Consider the following 25,676-nt stretch of genomic DNA (forward strand, 5'->3'; position numbering starts at 1 on the left):
GCAATAAAAGCTCAAAATTATGTCCGTCAACCTCAATGCATTTGGCAATACGTGTAACGACATTCCTCTCAACAGCGAGTAGTTCGCCTTCTTGAATGTTCGCACATGCATTGACAATGCGCTGACGCATGTCAGGCGTTGTCGGTAGATCACGATAGCAAATATTCTTCAACTTTCCCCACAGAAAGAAATCTGGGGACGTCAGATCCGGTGAACGTGCGGGCCATGGTATGGTGCTTCGACGACCAATCCACCTGTCATGAAATACGCTATTCAATACCGCTTCAACCGTACGCGAGCTATGTGCCGGACATGCATCATGTTGGAAGTACATCGCCATTCTGTCATGCACTGAAACATCTCGTAGTAGTATCGGTAGAACATTACGTAGGAAATGAGCATACATTGCACCATTTAGATTGCCATCGATAAAATGGGGGCCAATTATCCTTCCTCCCATAATGCCGCACCATACATTAACCCGCCAAGGTCGCTGATGTTCCACATGTCGCAGCCATCGTGGATTTTCCGTTGCCCAATAGTGCATATTATGCCGGTTTACGTTATCGCTGTTGGTGAATGACGCTTCGTCGCTAAATAGAACGCGTGCAAAAAATGTGTCATCGACCCGTAATTTCTCTTGTGCCCAGTGGCAGAACTGTACACGACGTTCAAAGTCGTCGCCATGAAATTCCTGGTGCGTAGAAAAATGGTACGGGTACAATCGATGTTGATGTAGTATTCTCAACACCGACGTTTTTGAGATTCCCGATTCTCGCGCAATTTGTCTGCTACTGATGTGCGGATTAGCCGCGACAGCAGCTAAAACACCTACTTGGGCATCATTTGTTGCAGGTCGTGGTTGACGTTTCACAAGTGGCTGAACACTTCCTGTTTCCTTAAATAACGTAACTATCCGGCGAACGGTCCGGACACTTGGATGATGTCGTCCAGGATACCGAGCAGCATACATAGCACACGCCCGTTGGGCATTTTGATTACAATAACCATACATCAACACGATATAGACCTTTTCCGCAGATGGTAAACGGTCCATGTTAACACGGGTAATGTATCACGAAGCAAATACCGTCCGCACTGGTGGAATGTTACATGATACCACGTACTTATACGTATGTGACTATTACAGCGCCATCTATCACAAAGCGAAATAGGGGTTCCTATTTTTAAAAAATGCAGTTGATATCCTTTTGACGTATGGCAGCGCCACTAGCGGGCCAACCATAGCGCCATCTGGTTTTCCCCTTCAAGCTAGAAAAGTTTCGTGCTTTTAGTTTTTCGTTTGGCGCTTATTTCGTGATATATTTGGTCTGGTCACGATCAGTGGACCACCCTGTATAATGGGCATGTCGCAAAGTCATATTTTCAATTCCAGTGCATAACATAACATACATTTCTACTATACAGGGTGAGGCAACTGAGTCATAACACCCCTTGTATCTTCCCAACCGTAATAGATACAAAGATGTCGTTTGGACAGTGAATTGCAGGGACAGGGACTACTTGAATCCATCACATTTCATGTTTGTTCTGTTTGTTATTTCAGAGCTATGAGACCGTCTTTGGTTTTTTAAATGGAACCCTGTTAAATTTTAGCGTAAGATGATGGGCTTAAAAAGACGGTTTCAAATATGTGTATATCATAATATTTAGGCGAATAGTTTTTGAGACACAGATATGTTCTCGTATCCTGTTCATCCTTCGAAGCGGCGATGTCCAATGCGACCTTTACTGTTGTGTAGAGTACATGGTAAACGTCGCGAGTCCGTCCTTACACAAACACGCCCGTTTACCCGACAATAGTAATACATGCTGCGATATTTTGCGCAAAAATTAACTGATGTGGCCCAAATATTATTCAGTTATTTGACAACTGTGAAACCAAAATAGTAGACAACATAAAGTATTCAAATGGTTCAGATGGCTCTGAGCACTATGGAACTTAACATCTGTGGTCATCAGTCCCCTAGAACGTAGAACTACTTAAACCTAACTAACCTAAGGAAGCCGGCCGCGGTGGTCTAGCGGTTCTGGCGCTGCAGTCCGGAACCGCGGGACTGCTACGGTCGCAGGTTCGAATCCTGCCTCGGGCATGGGTGTGTGTGATGTCCTTAGGTTAGTTAGGTTTAAGTAGTTCTAAGTTCTAGGGGACTTATGACCTAAGATGTTGAGTCCCATAGTGCTCAGAGCCATTTGAACCATAACCTAAGGACATCACACACATCCATGCCCGAGGCAGGATTCGAACCTGCGACCGTAGCGATCACGCGGTTCCAGACTGAAGCGCCTAGAACCGCAAGGCCACACCGGCCGGCACATAAAGTATTAAAATACTACAAGATGTTAATATATTTTAAATAACATAAATACAAATGTAAATGAGGAGGTCCTTATTGGTTAAAGTTATTTCATACGTATTTTTTTTTAATATTTTCTATTGATCACAATACGAAGCAAATAGACACAAAGATGCAAAATACATACTGTACGTGATACAAAACTTTACTGAAGCATGTGCTCAAAATGCTTCCCCTCTGCTGCAATGCACATTTGTAGTCGCCGTTCTAATGATTTGTGAACGGCTGCGAGGGTATCAGCACACGCTTCGATGACACGTTGCTTCATATCGTTTGGCGTAGTTGGTATTTGAGCATATACTTTGTTTGATTGCTCCACACAGAAAAAAATAAAGAGGGATCAAATCAGGAGACTGGGCTGGCCACTTCACTTCAGCATGTCGTCCGATCCAAAAATCCAGGAACTTTTCATTTAACAGCTCTGTAGCTACACGGGAAGAGTGAGCAGGACAGCCGTCATGTTGGAACCACATGCACTGACGCGTAGTTAACGGTACCTCTTACAGCAAAATGGACAGAACGTTTCGCAGAAACTGTGCATAGTTATAGCCATTTAGTATACCCGGAATGACGTACGGCCCCACAATGACATATCCGATTATGCCGCACCACACGTTAACACGCCACGGTTGCTGATGCTGTACCTGTCGAAGCCAATTAGGGTTCTCTATTGACCAGTAATGCATATTATGCAAATCACATTACCGTGGTTGGTGAACGTCGCTGCATCAGTAAAAAGCACCCGTTGAAAAAACGTTGGATCATCTTGTAGGCGCTGCAGAGCAAATCGGCAAAATTCCTGGCGCCGTTGGAAATCCTCACCGGAGAGTGCTTGATGTAATGAGAGGTGAAACGGGTGAAATATATGCCGGTGCAATATGTGTAGAACACTTCTGACTTACACCACATTCCGAGGCGATACGTCGCGACGAAACAGTGGGGTCGTAATGCGCCAACGCTGAACGCCCTCTTCATGTACCTCGCCAGTTGCAGTTTTCTGCCTTGTCCTCTGTATGGCGTTCCATGATTCCGATTCAAGTAGTTTCTTGCAAATATGTGCAAGAAGCTGGCCCGTAGGACGCGCACGATAAGTATACAGCTGTCCATATCTCTTTATTGCTCTAACAGCATTTCTTCTGCTTTCACCATACACTAGAAGAATATCTAACTTCTCTTCGTTGGTGTACATGTCTGCTCCAAGGAACTGTGACGGAAATGTAGTGGTCTTGTTACTGGGTGCAGAAAAAGTTGTTGTAATCGTATTTGTAGACAATTTTATGCTCTTTTAAAAAGGAAGTAGATGCCAAAGAACTAGGAGCACAAGAAATTCAGACTTTTGAAAAAACTGGAAAAGTAAAATACTTTCTGAGGGTGTTTTTTTTTCCTACAGAAAATTCAGCCAACATGAATTTTGTTAGTGAAACTTGGTTTTCCAATTTTTCCAACCATATGAACGACTTTAAAAAAATAAGATCGTCTACCCGCCTTTTGCAAGGTGTAGACCTTTCTTTTCCCTACAGTGTGACTGGACTGCAGCCACTTTCATAGGTAAGTCACCTAAGCTGTTAACGTCAGATATTATCTGAACCGTTTAACGTACTGTGATACTGTTTTCCCCCAAACAAATCTTAAGAAAGTCGTCACCAAACAACGTGTTGTTTCTGTCATAGCTATAAATTAATTACAGAGGTATTGACGTCAGCTTAGTTTGTCAAACGGAACTACGGTAATTTGTCGTCCTATCATCATAAATCTGAACGCTCTGGGGAAGTATGCAAGGGTTACCATTGCAAGGGTGGCGTCGGTTAAACAAGCGAGCCGGCACATTCTTTCTCGCATCACTGAACGTCGGGACTATGGAAGATACAGCGAACTATCTAATGCACTCGCAAAAAGGCGCATCGGCTTCTTTTCAGTGCAAGAAACAGGGTGGAGAGGGCAAAAGCCAAATGACGTTAGTTGTGGTTACAAACTGATACACAACGGAACCGCCCACAGAACAGCATAGGGAATCGGCATTGTCATGCTAGCGAAATTCGATGATTCTGCCTCTGAAGTGCAGCGTAACGACAATCGCCTTATGAAAATTCTCTACATTGCAGACAGATGAAAAGTCCACTTCTTCAGTGCCTGTGCCTTACAAATCAGCCCGAATGTAGAAACCAAAGACGCCTTTTGGTCAATGCTTGACGAGAAGACTGCTTAAGTCCCACAAGAAGACGACTCCATCGTCGTTGGTGTCCTGTATGGACATGTCGGACAAAGAAAAGATCATGACGCTTATGGTGAACATGAACATGGACATGGAGGTGACTCCCAGCGAATCCTCTATTATCCAGAAACTCCTGTACTGGCTATCGCGAACACTTGCTACAAAAATCGTGAAACTCAACGAATCACGTACTATAGTGGATCAAACGCGACTTAGGTTGAAGTTCCGACCATGTACCAAGACATAATGAAAGATGTGTTAGACACGAAAGCTTTCCATATGAAACCTTTGCATTGCAACATCTGTAAGCTTAGCATAAACTCACCAAGCTCTTGGCACTCTTCCAGTAATGGACCATCAAGAATCAAACGGTGGCGCCTCAGGAGGGTGGCGGGGGGGGGGGGGGGGGAGGAGGAGGAGGAGGAGGAGGAGGAGGAGGAGGAGGAGGAGGAGGCTGACATTATGACAGAAAATACAGTGGTATCAAGATTTTAACTTCAGTTAACTTTAATTTCATCAGTTACCACTGTGGAAGATAGCTATAGTAAATCCGAGATATCTGTTCATGAAGCTGCATGCTCTATTCTCGGAACAACTAAACCAGGACTCGAAGGATCAGCAAAGACACGTGGCTTTGGAATGACGATGTTAAGGATGCTACAAACAAGCCCATAGAGGGACTGAGGAGGTTATTGTAATAACAAAAGCAGATCAGTATTCAGATTTCTACATGAAACTAGAAATGCGCGAAGGAGACCGGGACATTTATCGATTAGTCACATCAAAACATTGGAAAACGGAAGACATCCAACGCTTTTACAGCATTAATGACGAAACTTGTGAGCTGCTGTTCGACCGGAAGAAAGCAAGGGAGCGCTGACGGAGCTATTTTGAGAGAACTTCGATCAAGGAATTTCCTCATACACAGTACCAAACATGGCTGTTGTTTAAGGACCAGTCAAGAAAATTAACATTGCCGAAGTGCAGGCTGCTCTGAGGGAAAGGGAAAGCGAAAGCTACTGGCTCTTACGACCTCCCAGCAGAGTTACGGTGTTCTCAACAGTGGAATGCGACAGGTTGGCTAACAAATAGATCTTTTCAAACAAATCATCAGAGAAGGTAGATCGGCAGCAATCACCGTACCAATCTTCAAAAAGACAGGAAGCCCAGCTGAGTGTTCTAATTATCGCGCGATGAGGTTACGTGTTGAAGATCCTTGAACGCATTCTTGACAAAAGGATTCGTGAGATAGCTCAGATAACAAGGAACCAAACCGGATTTGTGAAAAATTGTGGCACAACTGACGAAATCCATGCTGTCTGGCTGCTAGTTGAAAAATACCGCGAAAGGACCAAGCCACTGCACCTTACTTTTAGAGACTTCGAAAAGACGTTCGATCGGGCACCATATCACATAATCTGGTTAGCGCTTCGAGACCATGGCTTTCCACTGTACGTAGAACCGAGGAGGTATGTCTAAGCGGCTGCAGTAGCGACAAATGACTATCGCATCACATTGAGTCCACCAAGGGTTCGACCATACTACCTTGCTGTTTATTCTTGTGACGGACAGTGTCACGTCAGACATGCACATGCCACTACCGTGGACACTTTTCCATTCTGATGATGTCATTTTGGCTGCGGAAAACAAGTTTGACCTCCAGCCCCAAACACAAAACTGGAACGATCGACTCGCGCGATATGGCCTGCGGATCAACAAGAAGAAAACTTGAGTACATGACATAATATTCGCGAGAAGTCGGGACAGTCGACGTCGACGTTGACGGAGATCTACCGAGAACAGAATAATTTAAGTATCTCGGTTCGACAATCGCTAGCGATGGCCAACTTACAGACCAGGTCAACGCAAGAGCGCAGGCAGCCCGGATGAAGCAGCGAACGACAATAGGCGTCACCTGCGATCGTAGGATTAAGGATCATCTGAAGTCAAAGATGTACCGGACTGTCATCAGTCCTGTTGCTCTGCGGCACTAAGTGTTGGCCACTTACTAAAGAGGTAGAACAGCGATTGAGGGTGGTTGAAACTAAGATGCATAGATCGACAGGTGGCATCAGTCGACTGGATCACTTATCGAACGACACTATCAGGAAACGTTTCGGTGGTCGCACCGATCTAGAAGAAAATGCGAGAAAGCCGTCGGCGATGGTTTGGGCTGTGCTGTTGCACGCAGAGGACTATACCATTTCCAAAGGCAGCATACACAGTGGAAGTCATGGGAAAGAGACCCAAAGGACGACTTAGACAGCGAGATGGGCCGACACTGCACAACAAGACATGGCCCACGATCGGACAAAATGGAGAGAGCGAATCCACTCAGAGGATCCTACCACTAGGCGGGACAAACGTTAAAGAAAAAGAAGGAAAAAAAGACGGATCGTAAATTTGAAATAGACAATTTCAACGTAGTTTCACTCTCTGAATCTATTTAATAGTTTCGGAGAAATTATAGTTAAAGACGTTTGGTTTTACATGTTCATGAAAATAAATCTGATACTCCGCATGGAACAGCTATTTGTTTGTTCAAAACGGAGAAATCGTAACCAATAATAATTGTAATTTCCTCGAAGCAGTGTACCGGATTTCGGAGAGTGAAACTAAATCGAATTTGTTAGTTTCAGATCTACAATACTGGCAGTAAAAATTCTGAGGCGATACCAGTTTCACTGTAATAAATCTTACTAGAACAAGAGATTACACATCGTTTAGTGAGAACTTCCTTAATTTATACCTGGGTTAAACGAAGTTGTGAAGTCTCAAACAATTCTGAAATGTTTGGGATTAACTACATAGGAGACTCAGCTTGTTCGTCTCATTAACTAAATGAATGTTATCAGATAGTAAAATGTTAGTACGACGCTCTGCTGCTGCTCCACACAGTGGGTAGAATTTACAAAATGCTCCTTGTGAAGAACATCCTCAATGCGAGTTTTGGAACGTAAGAAATGACGGCAATACCAAAGCAAATTCCTAAATTCTGAGATTATATTCCTATCTGTCGCGTAAGACTGGATTCCTCTGTATAACCTTGCTTTCGTCCTTCAGTACTAAAAAATACGCGACGTGATCATTATGTACATTGCGAATTGACCTCTATTCGTCTAACTCACACATTTTCAAAAACTGGGCTGTTTCCTCTAATAATTCCCCACTCCGCATCCTCGTCCAGACGAGCTGCTGCTCCAACGAAAGAGTCAACTCCAACCTTCCCAGTAGTCATTCTTCCATCGATGCTCCAAACGCAAATGGAACGGGACTAAATCGTACTGTGTACTCCAGGGGTGAGTACCGTCTACCATGGACTTACGTCGTTTGCAGAGTATAGTTACAGAAACTATTACATATCTAGTGATAGCCAGCAATGAAGTAACCGTACGGACTGTCAAGGGCTGAGAAGTGGGTATATCTAATGCCCTCGCGCCCTCCCGCGAGCGATATACATGGAGTCTGTGTAAACTGTTACGGCACGCCCGTGATTGCTAGCGGGTGTAGCGCAGCTTTTGTAAGTACCATCTCAGAGCAGTTAACCGTATTAAAAAGTTCTGCTCAAAAAAAAGAAAAAATACTACAAGAAATTGCCACGACAAATAAACTTGAGCACGTGTACACCGTGGGCAGTGTTTTAAAAGAGAGATTTTCTTTTCTTCGATTAACTCCTTTACCACTGCGACCAAAATCCAGACATATTCGGAACTCAGTTAAATGAAAAAATGACAGCAAATAATATCAACCATCTTTCACTGATAAATTAGGAGGAACTTACACGAAATTGTGTAAAATAGATAATTGTAAACGATCGGGGGAAAGTGAGTAGACACGTTAAAAATACTGAAAAGGAGCTTTGGGTTTACGATGCTGAAGTGGAACAGGAGATTGAAATAGACTTCATACAGGATGGGATTCAATGTAACAACGAAGAAAGTGACAAGCACGTAGACTTTGCGACCCATCCAGCAACTCGAAAAAGATAGTATACCGACAAGGCAGCGGAGGTCATTGACGCAGCTAACGAAAGTGCAGTTACAAAAGAAATGAAATTATTATGAAATTATTAAAAAGTTGACAGTTGTGTAGAGTATTCATTAAGAACCATTACTGGTAAGAAATACTTCCGTTTTTTACGATTTGCAACCGCGCGACATACGTTCGGCTAGATTTCCTCAGCGTCAGTGTTTTGAAGCTGTAATCCGCTCCTCCCACTGTAAGGTCGTGATTCTTGCATCAGCAAACACTGGCGCCCTCACTGTTCAGCAGTATTCTTGCTTTTATTTATCAGTTATTTACATGTCCCGAGTAGAGCAGGGATGCGGTGTTAGCATCGGCCACGTCGTCGATTTCCAATCTTTGAATAAAACCATTAAAATACGTAAATACAATGTTGGGAAAAATCAATGATCTTATAGTTGAGGAATTGGGACCGTGTGCAGTCGTGAAACGAGTAAGGATTAAGGATAGCGCTGTCGGCTCTTGTTAACATTTTCTTGGTGAAGGATTTTGATGCAAGGGGGTCTGGAGAGACTATCCTTTTATGGTGATAGAAGATGTGGAATGTAGAAAAGGGAAAGATCAAGGGTGAGCTTTATAACCTTCATCTGGAGTAGAAGAGGGTAACTTTATGTCGGACAAGAAGTAAAATACCTGTCGTACTGACCTACAATGTTACAGCGCCTTTAACCTTTCAAGTAATACAGCTTCCATTTGGTTCTCGTAGAAAAGTAGTCTGCAGGGTAGGTAATGTCGAGTAAGGAAAAACAGTAGGGGAGTACGAAAAATATCTTTTGTTGTTACTGTTTCGGGATAAAAAAACTACTGTTTTTGAATTGGAAATGTGATTACGCCTAAACAGTGTTTAGTTAATGAATGTGGCTGTTGTAATGTGTGCCTGTGGAGGAGACTTTGGCTAGGGCAACATGCTGTTTTCATACTTACGGCAGACAGCCGCGTCATTTGGTCGGACGCACAGCGGGATGCGTAATAAGAGGCTAATTGATTTGGAGGAGGTGGAGCGCGAAATGAACCGGCCACAAAGCAACAGGTGCCCGGCGCGTCTCGTGACCTACAACACGTAATAGCGGGCCTTGTCCCTGCTCATCACTACATGCGCCCGGCGGTATTCAGCCCCGCTCCCTTGTTCTCTGCCCCTTTGTTGGGCAACGCAGTGACGCGCAACTAGCCAAACAACCGGTACATCTCCGATGCTCACAGAATAGATTACTTTTTAACAGCTTACTTCTTGCTTGTATGCAGCTTAATTGAACTCCGCGGCCATTACGCCCATCGAAAGGTGAAAAAGAAGAACACAGCTGTTAAACAGATTATGCCGTATTATTGCTAAGATTCTGGCAACAGACTAGGTAGTTATATAAAAACCTGTAAATCCTCGATTATTTAACGAATCGAACTCCCATGTATAAAACAGCTTCAGACATCTGACTATTTAACAAATGACTTAATGTGTTTGGCTTTAAGCGTAAGCGAGAAAAATTTGGGAAAGATTTTGAGTTATGCTTAAAGTCTGTTGGAAGTCACGAAGTGCGCTAGTTCTCAAATGGTAGATGCGCGTTATCAGTTATGCTGCGTACCCCAAACTTCCATATGTCGGACACTCAGATCGGTACCAAACGTTGTATGTCGATAGAGTATTAACCAAAACTCCCTATTTACTTCGTACTATGTGCTGTCGTCGAGCAGAATGGGCATAAACGTTAATTAAAATAACACCAGATTTGCAGAGCACAGGAAAAGCATAACTGTAACTAATACGTAACGAATGTCAGATCATCGTACCTGGGATCCTTGGTTTGAACCCCAATGATGACAATTTTTTACTGTATTATTCGTGAAAGTGTTACATGAGTAGTAGTAAACAAAATGATAAGATCCGGAGGTGCATTCAAGTTCTAAGGCCTCCGATTTTTTTTCTAATTAACTACTCACCCGAAATCGATGAAACTGGCGTTACTTCTCGACGTAATCGCCCTGCAGACGTACACATTTTTCACAACGCTGACGCCATGATTCCATGGCAGCGGCGAAGGCTTCTTTAGGAGTCTTTTTTGACCACTGGAAAATCGCTGAGGCGATAGCAGCACGGCTGGTGAATGTGCGGCCACGGAAAGTGTCTTTCATTGTTGGAAAAAGCCAAAAGTCACTAGGAGCCAGGTCAGGTGAGTAGGGAGCATGAGGAATCACTTCATAGTTGTTTTCACGAAGAAACTGTTGCGTAACGTTAGCTCGATGTGCGGGTGCGTTGTCTTGGTGAAACAGCACACGCGCAGCCCTTCCCGGACGTTTTTGTTATAGTGCAGGAAGGAATTGGTTCTTCAAAACATTTTCGTAAGATGCACCTGTTACCGTAGTGCCCTTTGGAACGCAATGGGTAAGGATTACGCCCTCGCTGTCCCAGAACATGGACACCATTTTTTCAGCACTGGCGGTTACCCGAAATTTTTTTGGTGGCGGTGAATCTGTGTGCTTCCATTGAGCTGACTGGCGCTTTGTTCCTGGATTGAAAAATGGCATCCACGTCTCATCCATTGTCACAACCGACGAAAAGAAAGTCCCATTCATGCTGTCGTTGCGCGTCAACATTGCTTGGCAACATGCCACACGGGCAGCCATGTGGTCGTCCGTCAGCATTCGTGGCACCCACCTGGATGACACTTTTCGCATTTTCAGGTCGTCATGCAGGATTGTGTGCACAGAACCCACAGAAATGCCAACTCTGGAGGCGATCTGTTCAACAGTCATTCGGCGATCCCCCAAAACAATTCTCTCCACTTTCTCGATCATGTCGTCAGACCGGCTTGTGCGAGCCCGAGGTTGTTTCGGTTTGTTGTCACACGATGTTCTGCTTGCATTAAACTGTCGCACCCACGAACGCACTTTCGACACATCCATAACTCCGTCACCACATGTCTCCTTCAACTGTCGATGAATTTCAATTGGTTTCACACCACGCAAATTTAGAAAACGAATGATTGCACGCTGTTCAAGTAAGGAAAACGTCGCTATTTTAAGTATTTAAAACAGTTCTCATTCTCGCCGCTGGCGGTAAAATTCCATCTGCCGTACGGTGCTGCCATCTCTGGGACGTATTGACAATGAACGCGGCCTCATTTTAAAACAATGCGCATGTTTCTATCTCTTTCCAGTCCGGAGAAAAAAAATCGGAGGCCTTAGAACTAGAATGCACCTCGTACATAACGTCGAACTAGCGAAGCGAAAGCAGACTGCCTAAATAGCATTGCTCCAAACACTGAATGTTTTTCGTGTGCTCCGGAGTTCTGGTGTTACTTTTAATTACCGTTTACGCATGTTCTACGGGGCGACAGCACATGTTCTACGGGGCGACAGCACATAGCATGAAATAAATCAGTATTTTGGTGTATAGTCTATTGACATACAACATTTGGTACTGATCTGAGTGAGTGTCTGACATCTGGAGATTCGGGTGTTAGAGATAAGGGCGGTTTCTACCTGTAGTAGCTGCCTTTTTGTGTTAAACTGTTGACATAAGAGTATATCTCTTCATGGGGTTGATTATGACGATATTTTAAATTTCTTTATTTCGGTCAATAACTACGGGAAATATTGAAAATTGAGTTTTTCCCCTCTAAGTTACAATTGGTACTGGGTTATGGAAGAGCAGTTCAGTAATATAGAATATTGCCGACAACGCGAACAAGTGGAACCGATAAAATTCAAACAAAATAATTACAAATAATAATATTACTGTAACACTCGGTATACACAGCATCATCGTAAAAAGTTACATATTAAAATTATGAAGCTGCTCTGTACCACAATATTTATACTGTCGTATTGAGACTGGTTACTTTACCATGTAGTATGTTATTTTGGTCAACGATTTTTTCGCACGCTGAGATCGTTGTCAGTCCCGACTATCTTATTGCGAGTGTTTGCCCCACTTCTTGACTGCTAAACTGAAGGTATTTACCATAAAGTTGATAGGTTCCAAATGGCTTCGAAATTTCCAACGATAGTGTCTTCGTCAATCAGTTTTTCCAGACTTCAGCGTTCGAACCTGCCACCAAAACAAATACGCACGCACACACACGCGTGTATAACACTTTGGACTTAAACAGTGCAATTGATGGTACTTGCCATTGAAAAAAATGTTTTGAAAGTTGTACAAAAATTTGTTCATATTTTAACCATCATAATCTTTTTTATTCTCAATTAATAGTGTATAATGTCTGCATTTTCTTCTTTCAGTCTCAACTAAAGCTTTGCAAGGCGCCAAATCCATAGGAAGCTTCCTTTTCTCTGCTGTGAATAAGGCTGGAAAAACAGTGAGCGAAGCAAGTGCAAAAATCAAGAAGACAGTGGAAGAAAATGTAAGTACAACTATTTTCAATAGTTAATTTCCTCCCTTTGCCCCACCTTCATGTTATCCTTTATCTTTTGTTGATGGTACACGTTAGTTGCAGGTTGACAGTCTGTTGCGGTGCAGATCTAAAACTTTTTTAAAAATACGGAAAAAAGGGTCTGGGGGGTTAGGAGATAGCTGTGCCAAGCCAATCCACAGGGCTTCTTTAGCCGTCTGAATTGACATAACATAGCTGTAACATTTCTGCTGCTGTTGAAAATGAATTACCAAACGATACTCCACTTCATGAACAAGGTGCTCCATCTTGCTTTCGATCAAGCATTGTGCTACTACTGTCTGTGGCACGGGAATTTGTAGGCGTCAGGACTTGAGGACACATCCCTGTAATAAACAAATAACTAATTACATAACATTATTTTTTCGACAATCAAGACCTTAACTATTAATCGGAGAGAGCACAGTGTCAAGTGAAAGAGTGTGGCGGGAATAAAACATTCTACATCTACTTTCTCACTGAGCTAGTCACCTTAACGGTGTGAATTGGATGGTACTGAAGGAACCACTGATGTGCTCCATACCATTGTGTATGTTAAAATGCACCAAGGGAAATATATAATCTCTACTCTATTCATCCAGCTGTTGAAATGTGTTGAACGTCCTGTAGTAACACTTGAGGCGGTCATAGTATTTTAAGCGAATCCTGTGGTCATACTGAAACGAAGTGGCATAGGGTATGTGTAATCATTTATGGTAACTGTTTTCATTCAGTGCTACAGAACTTTATATTGGTAAAACACTTACACTAAGCTTGTTTGCCCTCTTTTGCGGTATTCTGCATGGTATGGGATTTTTGCCAAGTGGGATTGACAAAGGACATTGAAAAAGCTGAAAGGAAAGAGAAGTAGGGGAGGGTGTGTCAAGGAGATGATCAGCTAGTTGGAATAGCAATCATTAAAACAAAGGCATTTTTAGATGCGACGACATCTATTCACGAAATTTCTATCACCGACTTTGTCCTCAGAATGCCAAAATACTCGTATTTTGTTGGCTCATACCTGAATAGGGACAATGAACAACTTAATGGAAATCAAAGCTCGCACGGAAGGATTTATATAATGCACAGATAGTATTCGGAACAGACAGCTGGTTGGAGCCAGACGTCAGTGACAACGAAAGCCTAAGTTCAGACTGGAATGTTTATCGTAAGGATAGCGGGGAAGATCAGTTTGGATTCCGTAGAAATACTGGAACACGTGAGGCAATACTGACCTTACGACTTATCTTGGAAGAAAGATTAAGAAAAGGCAAACCTACATTTCTAGCATTTGTAGACTTAGAGAAAGCTTTTGACAATGTTGACTGGAATACTCTCTTTCAAATTCTGAAGGTGGCAGGGGTAAAATACAGGGAGCGAAAGGCTATTTACAATTTGTACAGAAACCAGATGGCAGTTATAAGAGTCGAGGGGTATGAAAGGGAAGCAGTGATTGGGAAAGGAGTGAGACAGGGTTGTAGCCTCTCCCCGATGTTATTCAATCTGTATATTGAGCAAGCAGTAAAGGAAACAAAAGAAAAATTCGGAGTAGGTATTAAAATTCATGGAGAAGAAGTAAAAACTTTGAGGTTCGCCGATGACATTGTAATTCTGTCAGAGACAGCAAAGAACTTGGAAGAGCAGTTGAATGGAATGGACAGTGTCTTGAAAGGAGGATATAAGATGAACATCAACAAAAGCAAAACGAGGATAATGGAATGTAGTCGAATTAAGTCGGGTGATGCTGAACAATTAGATTAGTAAATGAGACGTTTAAAGTAGTAAATGAGTTTTGCTATTTGGGGAGCAAAATAACATGATGGTCGAAGTAGAGAGGATATAAAATGTAGACTGGCAATGGCAAGGAAAGCGTTTCTGAAGAAGAGAAATTTGTTAACATCGAGTTTAGATTTAAGTGTCAGGAAGTCATTTCTGAAAGTATTTGTATGGAGTGTAGCCATGTATGGAAGTGAAACATGACGATAAATAGTTTGGACAAGAAGAGAATAGAAGCTTTCGAAATGTGGTGCTACAGAAGAATGCTGAAGGTTAGATGGGTAGATCACATAACTAATGAGGAAGCATTGAATAAGATTGGGGAGAAGAGAAGTTTGTGGCACAACTTGACCAGAAGAAGGGATCGGTTGGTAGGACATGTTCTGAGGCATCAACGGATCACCAATTTAGTATTGGAGGGTAGCGTGGAGGCTAAGAATCGTAGAGGGAGACCAAGAGATGAATACACTAAGCAGATTCAGAAGGATGTAGATTGCAGTACGTACTGGGAGATGAAGAAGGTTGCACAGGATAGAGTAGCATGGAGAGCTGCATCAAACCAGTCTCAGGACTGAAGACCACAAAAACAACAACAGGTTAGTCGCCAACGGTGGCGGCGTGTTTATTGCACTAAAAAATTCGATAAAAATGTAGAGTGGTTATCACGGGTTCAGAATGTGAATTAGTCTGGGTGAATTGAGTATAAAAGAACGGTCAAAAATGGTGATCGGATGATTTTATAGACCACCTGGGTCAGGATCTGTAATTGTAGAGCGCTTCAGACAGAGCTTGCAAAATATCATTAGTAATTTTCGTGATCATGCCGTTGTAATAGGGGGTGACTTCAAGTTGCCAGGTATAAATTCGAAGTATTATGCCATCAAAACTGGTGCCAGGGACAGGGAATCGTGTGGCATTGTTCTGGATGTCTAGTCCGAAAATTAGCCTGAGTTAGAGAACCAACTCGTGAGTGTAACGTCTTAGACCTCCTGGCAACAAACAGACCTGAACTTTTCGAATCAGTTAACGTAGAGGTAGGTATCAGTGATCATAAGGCTGTGACAGCATCTATGACAACGGGTCCTACAAGGAATGTTAAGAAAGGTAGGGAGATATATTTGCTCAGCAAGGGTGACAGGATACAAATTTCAGAATATCTCAGCAGTCAGCATCAAATATTCGGTGATAAGGGCGAAGATGTGGAGAACAAATGGAAAAAATTCGAAGGCGTTGTTCAATATGCCCTAAACAAGTAAGTATGTTCCGAGTAAGGTTTTAAGGGATGGGAAAGATAACCCTAGTTTAAAAGCCGTGTTAGAATAACACTACGTAAACAAAGAGCACTTCATCTCAGATTCAAGGGAAGTAGAAAAGCTAGCTGCCAAACAAAAGCTGAACGAAGCGAAAATGGGCGTAAGGAAAGCAATGAGAGAAGCGTTCAATGAATTCGAAAGTAAGACGTTGTCAACCGACCTGAGAAAAACCCTAAGAGGTTTTGGTCGTATGTAAAATCAGTAAATGGGTCAAAATCATCTCTTCATTCTCTCAGCGACCACACCGGCACCGAAACGGAAAATAACAGAGAGAAGGCCGAAATAATCAGTTAGGTCTTCCGAAGTTTTTTCACCGCGGAAGATCGTAACTGTCCCTCCTTTCAGTCGTCGTGCGAACGTCGAAATGGCAGATATTGAGATAACTGGTCACGGAATTGAAAAGCAGCTACAATCGCTTATTAGTGGAAAGGCTTCAGGACCACGTGAGATACCTACAAGATTCTATAAAGATTATGCGAAAGAACATGCTCCCTTTCTAGCACTAATTTATCGTGGCTCGCTTGAGCAACGAAAGGTGCCTAACGACTGGAAAACAGCGCAGGCAGTTCCCGTGTTTTTAAGAAAGCCTGTAAGACAGATCCACACAGTTATAGATTTATATCGTTGACTTCAATCTGTTGTAGAATTGTGGAACATGTTTTATGCTCAAGAATTACGACGTTTTTGGAAAAGGAACAGCTCCTCTATAAAAATAGACATGGATTCCGCAAACAGAGATCCTGCGAAACTCAGCTCGCTGTGTTCCTCTATGAGATCGACAGCGCAGTGGACAACGGCGCTCAGACTGATGCCGTGTCCCTTGTCTTCTGTAAGGCATTTGACACCGTCCCACATTGCCGTTTAATGAAAAAAATACGAGCTTACGGAGTATCGGAGCAGACCTGCGATTGGATTCAAGACTTCCTTGCAGATAGAACTCAACACGACGCTCTTAACGGAACTAAATCGACAGAGGTAAATGTAAATCCGGAGTACCACAGGGAAGTGTGATAGGACCGTTGCTGTTCACAATATATATAAATGATATAGTAGAAAGCGTCGCATGCTCTTTAAGGCTATTCGCAGATGGTGCGGTTGTTTATGCCAAAGTAGCAACGCCAGAAGACAGTAAGAATTTTTTGAACGACCTGCAGAGAATTAATGAATGGTGGAGGCTCTGGCAGTTGACCCAGAACGTAAATAAATGTAACATATTGCGCATACGTAGGAAAAGTTCTATGTACTGACTTGGCAGAAAATCTTAAGAAATTTTGGTCTTATGTCAAGGCGGTAGGTGGATCAAAACAAAATGTCCAGACACTCTGTGACCAAAATGGTACTGAAACAGAGGATGACAGACTAAAGGCCGAAATACTAAATGTCTTTTTGCATAGTTGTTTCACAGAGGAAGACTGCACTGTAGTTCCTTCTCTAGAGTGTCGCACAGATGACAAAATGGCAGATATCGAAATAGACGACAGAGGGATAGAGAAACAATTAAAATCGCTCAAAAGAGGAAAGGCCTCTGGACCTGATGGGATTCCAGTTCGATTTTACACAGAGTACGCGAAGGAACTTGCCCCCCCCCCCCCCCCTTCTTGCAGCGGTGTACCGTAGGTCTCTAGAAGAGCGTAGCGTTCCAAAGGATTGGAAAAGGGCACAGGTCATCCCCGTTTTCAAGAAGGGACGTCGAAGAGATGTGCAGAACTATAGACCTACATCTCTAACGTCGATCAGTTGTAGAATTTTGGAACACGTATTGTGTTCGAGTATAATGACTTTTCTGGAGACGAGAAATCTACTCTGTAGGAATCAGCATGGGTTTCGAAAAAGACGGTCATGTGAAACCCAGCTCGCGCTATTCGTCCACGAGACTCAGAGTGCCATAGACACAGGTTCACAGGTAGATGCCGTGTTTCTTGACTTCCGCAAGGCGTTCGATACAGTTCCTCACAGTCGTTTAATGAACAAAGTAAGAGCATATGGACTATCAGACCAATTGTGTGATTGGATTGAGGAGTTCCTAGATAACAGGACGCAGGATGTCATTCTCAATGGAGAGAAGTCTTCCGAAGTAAGAGTGGTTTCAGGTGTGCCGCAGGGGAGTGTCATAGGACCGTTGCTATTCACAATATACATAAATGACCTGGTGGATGACATCGGAAGTTCACTGAGGCTTTTTGCAGATGATGCTGTGGTGTATCGAGAGGTTGTAACAACGGAAAATTGTACTGAAATGCAGGAGGATCTGCAGCGAATTGACGCATGGTTCAGGGAATGACAATTGAATCTCAATGTAGACAAGTGTAATGTGCTGCGAATACACAGAAAGATAGATCCTTTATCATTTAGCTGCAAAATAGCAGGTCAGCAACTGGAAGCAGTTAATACCATAAATTATCTGGGAGTACGCATTAGGAGTGATTTAAAATGGAATGATCATATAATGTTGATTGTCGGTAAAGCAGATGCCAGACTGAGATTCATTGGAAGAATCCTAAGGAAATGCAATCCGAAAACAAAGGAAGTAGGTTACAGTACGCTTGTTCGCCCACTGCTTGAATACTGCTCAGCAGTGTGGGATCCGTACCAGATAGGGTTGATAGAAGAGAGAGAAAGAGAAGATCCAACGGAGAGCAGCGCGCTTCGTTACAGGATCATTTAGTAATCGCGAAAGCGTTACGGAGATGATAGATAAACTCCAGTGGAAGACTCTGCAGGAGAGACGCTCGGTAGCTCGGTACGGGCTTTTGTTAAAGTTTCGAGAACATACCTTCACCGAAGAGTCTAGCGGTATATTGCTCCGTCCTACGTATATCTCGCGAAGAGACCATGAGGATAAAATCAGAGAGATTAGAGCCCACACAGAGGCATACCGACAATCCTTCTTTCCACGAACAATACGAGACTGGAATAGAAGGGAGAACCGATAGAGGTACTCAAGGTACCCTCCGCCACACACCGTCAGGTGGCTTGCGGAGTATGGAAAAAAAAATCCACTACTCTACAGCTCCACTATTGATGATGACAAACAGCTGGAGACAGCGTCTGCCGTGAAATATCGAAGCGTAACCATACAGAGCGACCTTAAGTGGAATGACCATATAAAACAGATAGAAACCATACTCAGGTTCATCGGAAGAATCTTTAGGAAATGTAACTCTTCCACGAAAGAAGTGGCTTATAAGGTTCTTGTCCGCCCGATTCTTGAGTGTTGTTCATCTTTCTGGGATCCCTATCAAGTAGGACTGATAGAGGAGATAGAGAAGATCCAACTAAGAGCGGCGCGTTTCGTCACGGGATATTTCAGCTGGCGAGAGAACATCACGGAGATGCTAAACAACCTCCACTGGCAGACGTTACAAGAGAGGCGTTGTGCATCACGGAGAGACTACTGAAATTTCGGGACAGCACTTTTCAGGGGGAGTCAGGCAACATATTACTTCTCCCCACATACAACTCGCGTATTGACCACGAGGAGAAAATTCGAGAAATTAGAGCCAGTACAGAGGCTTACCGACAGTCATTCTTCCCACGCACTATAAGCGAGTGGAACAGGGTTGGAGGGATCAGATAGTGGTACCGAAAGTACCCTCCGCCACACGCCATTATGATGTAGTTCAAAAGAATAAGGGGAACACGTATATCAACGAGCGGTACGTTAAATCTGCTTTGGTCCAGGCGGTATCTGTGGACTTATTGCATGGTTTCAGATATTCGCTTTCGGTGTAGGCTACAATAAAAATTAGTCGCCATCTAGTGGCTGTTTGTACCTTGCAGTGTCAGATGACGTATCAGAAGGAAGTGAGTTTCGGTGTCCGTGTTTTCTAGCGAGGTACACAAAAAAATTGGTTCAAATGGCTCTGAGCACTGTGGGACTTAACATCTGAGGTCATCAGTCCCCTAGAACTTAGAACTACCTGAACCTAACTAACCTAAGGACATCACACACATCCATGCCCGAGGCAAGATTCGAACCTGCGACCGTAGCAGTCGCGCGGTTCCGGACTGAAGCGCCTAGAACCGCTCTGCCACCGCGGCCGGCTTGAGGTACAGAGATGGCAGTTGTTATTGGTGTACGTTGTATTCAACCAAGCACATGCAATGCAACGAGACATCATAATGCAGTACAAGTTGCCAGTGTGGTCTGTTCGATCCAAAAAGGATGGAATTTCGGTCGTATTGCTGCAGATGCCTATGCAGTATGTCATCCATAGCTTATGGACACGCTACAGGGAGACTTTATTTTGTAAGGAAGTGTTTTGCGCTCGCATCTAGTGCTGCAGCTGTTCGCTGTGCGAGAGATTTCGATAAACATTGCTACCGGTCATGTCCATTGCCAAAGAGGACATGGGAAGAAGAATAGTTGGGAGGAAGGGAGAATAGCTATGATTAGGTAAACTCAGATATCTCTCTCCTTTTACGCACCCAGACGGCCTTGTAGGCACATTGCCTCTTCACCCATTCTCCACCGTCCGGAAGGCACATCAGTATGAGACGTCTGTGATGCCACCAAAATAGCGCGCCACGTCTTGTTGAGATAATTTACACATAATAGGATACATGTAACGCGATATATTTCTCATTGCGACTTTCCACTTTCTCAAAGGCCCCAGAGAATTCATCCTTCAGAATGGTCTCTAGTTTGTCGGTCAAAGCCTTCGGTATCTGTTTTGTCGAATCTTTAACTCGTCAGTTACATTTCAGTTCAGATGGGAGACAGTAATCCGGAGGTGAAAAACCTGGTGTATAAAGTGGATGGTGCAGCTAGAAACTGACGAATGATTCCTGCCGAATAAGGCGGGCCCTTGTCGTGCGGCAGGAAAGATTCGCGAGAGCTGAAGAGGACCCGCCAGTATCGTTGGTTTAGAGCGTACGAACGTTTTGACTTCTGCTAAACTACTGCTAATATACTTTTTTATTCGCTCTTCTTCCTGCAAGCACGAATGATCCAACCGTGGGAGATAGCGAACTGCTAAGACACAGGACTTGTATTGGAAGGACGCAATTTCTCCACTTCTGGTCTTGCAAATATTTTTTACACGTTTCCAGTAGATTAAATAATGTCTATGCCAGAATGGTTCTTTCGAATGGCCTCGGACAGTTTCCTTCGCCAGTAAGAGTTCGTGCGTATCTCCTGATGACTTTGTCGATGGAATGTTAAAACACCAACTTTCATTCCGTCCTTCCTTGCTTCTTACACTTCGTGAACAGCGCTACTGCTACACAAAATACCATGAAATTCGTAATTCTTTTACGTGTACATCTATAGTCTGCGAATATTTGTAAAGCGTATGACGGTGAGTACTTTCTATTGTAATGTGTATGAGGGTGTGTTCCTGTTGCATTCACAGAGGTCCGAGCTGGTATTTGCTTGATTTTATATGCAATATCTCTACGCACCGGGATGAATGATCATCGTAAATTGTGCCCTGAAAGAAGATTCTTCAACTTTTTTATGCACCTTTCCGCAAGATATACGGCTTCTGTCTTAGGAGTGCCTGCAGTTAAAGTTTTTAAACATTCCTGCTATTTTCCGCCATTGAAACGTGGATGTGGCGGTCAGCCCTTGGTGTACACTTGATGCCCCTCCCCGTTAGTCTGACATAATATGGACACCATCTACGTCAGCGGCATGCAGTTATGGGATGTGCTAGTGTTCTGCATGCAATATCTCCTGTAGACAAACTCTTGTTTCCCAGTATCTGCCATATCGATCGTGGACTGCAATACACTTTCTTACAACTGAAGTTAGTGATCATTCCACTTCATAATCCCACTTATTATCATGCTGAATATTTGACGTAATGATTAATGGTAATTTGTTAATCCATTAGTGAAGGGATACCTTGCCTTTAGGTTTCGTGAAGTACAGAACTTCGTATACTTCTTCATAAAGAACTAGTTTACAGTCTTTGCATCTGGCCGATATTTTGGCGAGATGTAACAGGATGTTACTACAATTTTTACCATATAGATATTCGACTTTAACAATTGCATCGGACGAGAGGGACTTTTTTTTTTCAGTCTTGGCGATGTTTCACCCAACCATAAGTAACTCTGATTTGCTGGCTAGTCTAAAACTAAACATTGGTCTTATTTTGTCAAAACATTTCTTGCCATGCTTAATTCTGAATGAGAAATTATGACAAGATTCGACTCGACCGTGCATGAGTTTGCTCTCCTTTGTCACAGCGCATGGGATAAACATTGTACACGGTTCCACTTGTTCATATCGCGTTAGGAGATCCGCAAAACCCCTGTTTTCAGGCGGTTTACCGTCCCTCTTTTCATTCGAAACGTGACTTGAGGATCCTCATTCATTTATCGGCGTTTACGATGTTCCCATTGGTACTAATTTCGGACCGAAAACCACGTTCGTCGTCTTTACCTTCTCTCCATCCTGTATGAAAAAGTTTGTGCCACCAGAGAAAAGATTCAGTGCGCCCCTCCCTCACTTCACACGCACACGCAAACAATGTTCTATCAGACATTTCAGTAACGGCTAGACCAGTGCTTCTCAAGAACATAGCTGTTCGAAGTGATTCAAACTACATAGTTACACAGTCGTCCAGTAGATGGTGCTAATAGGAAATCTCAGAAACAGAACTGGCAATGCCCATAGGCTTTTTAGACACAGTATACTTATAGCTGATGGCATGAAGTGCCTTCGTCTCTTCGGGCCACAACACTTATCAATATAAACATGCAACACGTGTATTGTTGTATGGGGATCAATATTGAACCGTTACTCTTAGGAAGGCATATGTAATTCCTTTTCGAGTTTATCAGACATTAATTTAGTACTTCAGTGCAATATACAGCGATATAGCTAGTGCAGTAGTACTTCATTTTTACTGATTCGCTACGGTCGCAGGTTCGAATCCTGCCTCGGGCATGGATGTGTGTGATGTCCTTAGGTTAGTTAGGTTTAAGTAGTTCTAAGTTCTAGGGGACTGATGACGATAGAAGTTAAGTACCATAGTGCTCAGAGACATTTGAACCATTTTTTTACTGATTCAGCCTCCCCCCTCGGGGGCTCACGGTTGTTTCGTGAGTTCGTACGTGGCGCACACGGAGCTCCGAGCTATGGCAGCCTGTTCTTCCTTCACGGGTTGTATTTCCTTCATCGTGCCCCTCCCCCTCCCCCTCCCTCTCCATCCTGCTCCTCCTTCCCCGTTGCCCCTTCTTCCCCTCTCTCGATATTCTGATTTATGTCGACCTGGCTATCCACCAGGTTCCCTGTATCCCTTGCAATTTCGTTCCTCTTGCTTATTCTCTTTCATCCTTTTTGGCGTTTTGGTCCCCCCTTTGGGGTTTTACCTCCACTTCTAAATATTCTGTCTTTAATGTGAGCCATTTTTTGGGAAGAACTCCCTCCCTAGCGTCTATGGTGTGAATTCCTACGCCCCCTTCAGCCGCCCCCGTCGTTGCCCACCCCCTCTGCCCTGCTAGCTCTCCAACATGTGTAGCCAGCTGTGTGGTGGGGCTGTTAGGTACCCATATGGCTGAGCCCCCTGACAACACAGGGACCACACGAGTGATAACCGAATTGTTCCCGGCCCATGTATTCCAAGGAGTGGTTGCATGGCATCCTGGAGCATCCCATCAACGGCCGTCGTGCCGGACGGCCTTTGCTGTGTCTGGGTGGCCCAATGGGGAGAGCCCCTGATCGGAGTGGATGGTATGAGGGCAGATGATTGGTGCATGAAATGTATCAAGCCGCAAAAATCTGGCTATTTCCACACAGCCATTTCTTCGAGTGGTAATGGATCATTGAATGGTGCTTCTTATGACACTGCAGCCTTCACTTCCTTGGCTGCGCCCTGTGAGGAGGGCGAGGCTCGCAGTCTCAGAATGAAACACTTTCCCCGCTAACTGGTCTGTACTAGGACGGACGGGTACACATTCACCGCCACAAAGCCATTGTTTTTTGTGGAGATTATTGAGGACAAAATGGGCGAACTGGAGTTGCTCAGTAAGACTTGGTTGGACTCCCTGTTGATCAAAGCATCTTTTGCCACCCAATCTGCAGCCCTTCATGCTTGTGATCGCCTTGGCGACGTCTCGGTGTCTATTACCCCTCACCAGCCTCTGAATATAGTCCAGGGAGTGATTTTTCATAGGGAACGTATCCTTTAAACTTGTGAACTCCGGGCTAATTTTGAGCGACGCGGTGTTCATTTTTTCGATGTGTGCGGAATGGATGTAAAGACAACCACACTATACCTTATCTGGGGTGACACCCTCCGAGATAAGGTTGAAGTTATGTGTGTTACCAATGTGACATAAAGCCATATGTCCCACCATCCATGAGGTGCTTTCAGTGCTTGAGTTTTCAACGTATGTCTTCCCGCTGTATGGCGGACCCTCTGTCTGGTGACTCGCCACTCTCCATGAGGGAAGTCTCTGTGTTCCGCCACTTTGAGGGTGTCAACTGTCGTAATCGCCATTCTCCACGCTCGCCATATTTCCGAGTTTACGAGGGAAAAAAAGAATATCCGGGAGTAGGACAGACTCCCATACGGACGACACAGTAATAATCATTCCTGGCGTAGAGAAACAATTGAAAGATTTGAAAGCAAATAAATCATTAGGTCCGGATGGAATCTCAGTTCGATTTTACAGAGATTATTCTACGGCATTGGCTCCTTAACTAGCTTGCATTTATCGTGAATCTCTCGCCCAGCACAAAGTCCCAAGCGACTCGAAAAAGGCGCAGGTGACTCCAGTGTATAAAAAGGGTAAAATAACAGAACCACTAAATTACGGACCAATATCCCTAACTTCTGTCTGCTGCAGAATCCTTGAACATATCCTCAGTTCGATTGTAATAAACTTTCTTGAGACTGAGAAGCTTATGTGCACGGATCAGCAAGATTTTAGAAGTCATCGCTCGTGCGAAACTCAGCTTTCCCTTTTCTCACATAATATACTGCAAACTGTGGATGAATGGCATCAGGCAGAGTCCATATTTCTAGATTTCCAGAAAGCATTTGACACCATGCTCCCTTACAGACTGTTACAGAAGGTACAAGCATATGGAATAAGTTCACAAATATGTGCGTGGCTCAAAGACTTCTTAAGTAATAGAACACAGTATGTTGTCCTCGACGGCGAGTGTTCATCAGAGACAAGGGCATCATCAGGAGTGCCCCAGGGAAGTGTGATAAGACCGCTGTTGTTCTCTATATACGTAAATGATTTGGCGGATAGTGTTGGCAGGAATCTGCGATTGTTTGCTAATGATGCCGTGGTGTACAGTAAGGTGTCGAAGTTGAGTGACTGTAGGAAGATACAAGACGACATAGACAAAATTTTCAGTTGGTGTGTTGAATGGCAGGTAGTCCTAAATGTAGAAAACGTAAATTAATGCGGATGGATAGGAAGATCAAACCTGTAATGTAAGAACACAGTATTACTAGTGTCCTACTTCACACAGTCAAGATGTATAAACATCTGGATGTAACGTTCCAAAGCAATAAGAGATGGAACGAGCATGTGACAGCTGTTACAGGGAAGGCGAAATGTCGACTTCGGTTTATTTGAGAATATTAGGGAAGAGTGGTTCACCTTTAAAGGAGACCACACA

At 43.6% G+C, this 25,676-nt stretch overlaps 1 protein-coding gene across 5 annotated transcripts in view; it reads left to right on the top strand.

Annotated features, from left to right (window-relative positions):
- The window catches only part of LOC126183206 (synapse-associated protein 1), a 308,327-nt gene that overhangs the window by 196,510 nt on the left and 86,141 nt on the right, over positions 1-25,676 (top strand). For all 5 annotated transcript variants that reach the window (XM_049924981.1, XM_049924982.1, XM_049924985.1 and 2 more), the window contains exon 4: positions 12,847-12,968. In XM_049924981.1, the coding sequence (XP_049780938.1) occupies positions 12,847-12,968 (122 nt within the window). The remainder of the gene's footprint in view (positions 1-12,846; positions 12,969-25,676) is intronic.

Source organism: Schistocerca cancellata, chromosome 4, assembly GCF_023864275.1.
Source record: "Schistocerca cancellata isolate TAMUIC-IGC-003103 chromosome 4, iqSchCanc2.1, whole genome shotgun sequence".
NCBI classification, from domain to species: domain Eukaryota; kingdom Metazoa; phylum Arthropoda; class Insecta; order Orthoptera; family Acrididae; genus Schistocerca; species Schistocerca cancellata.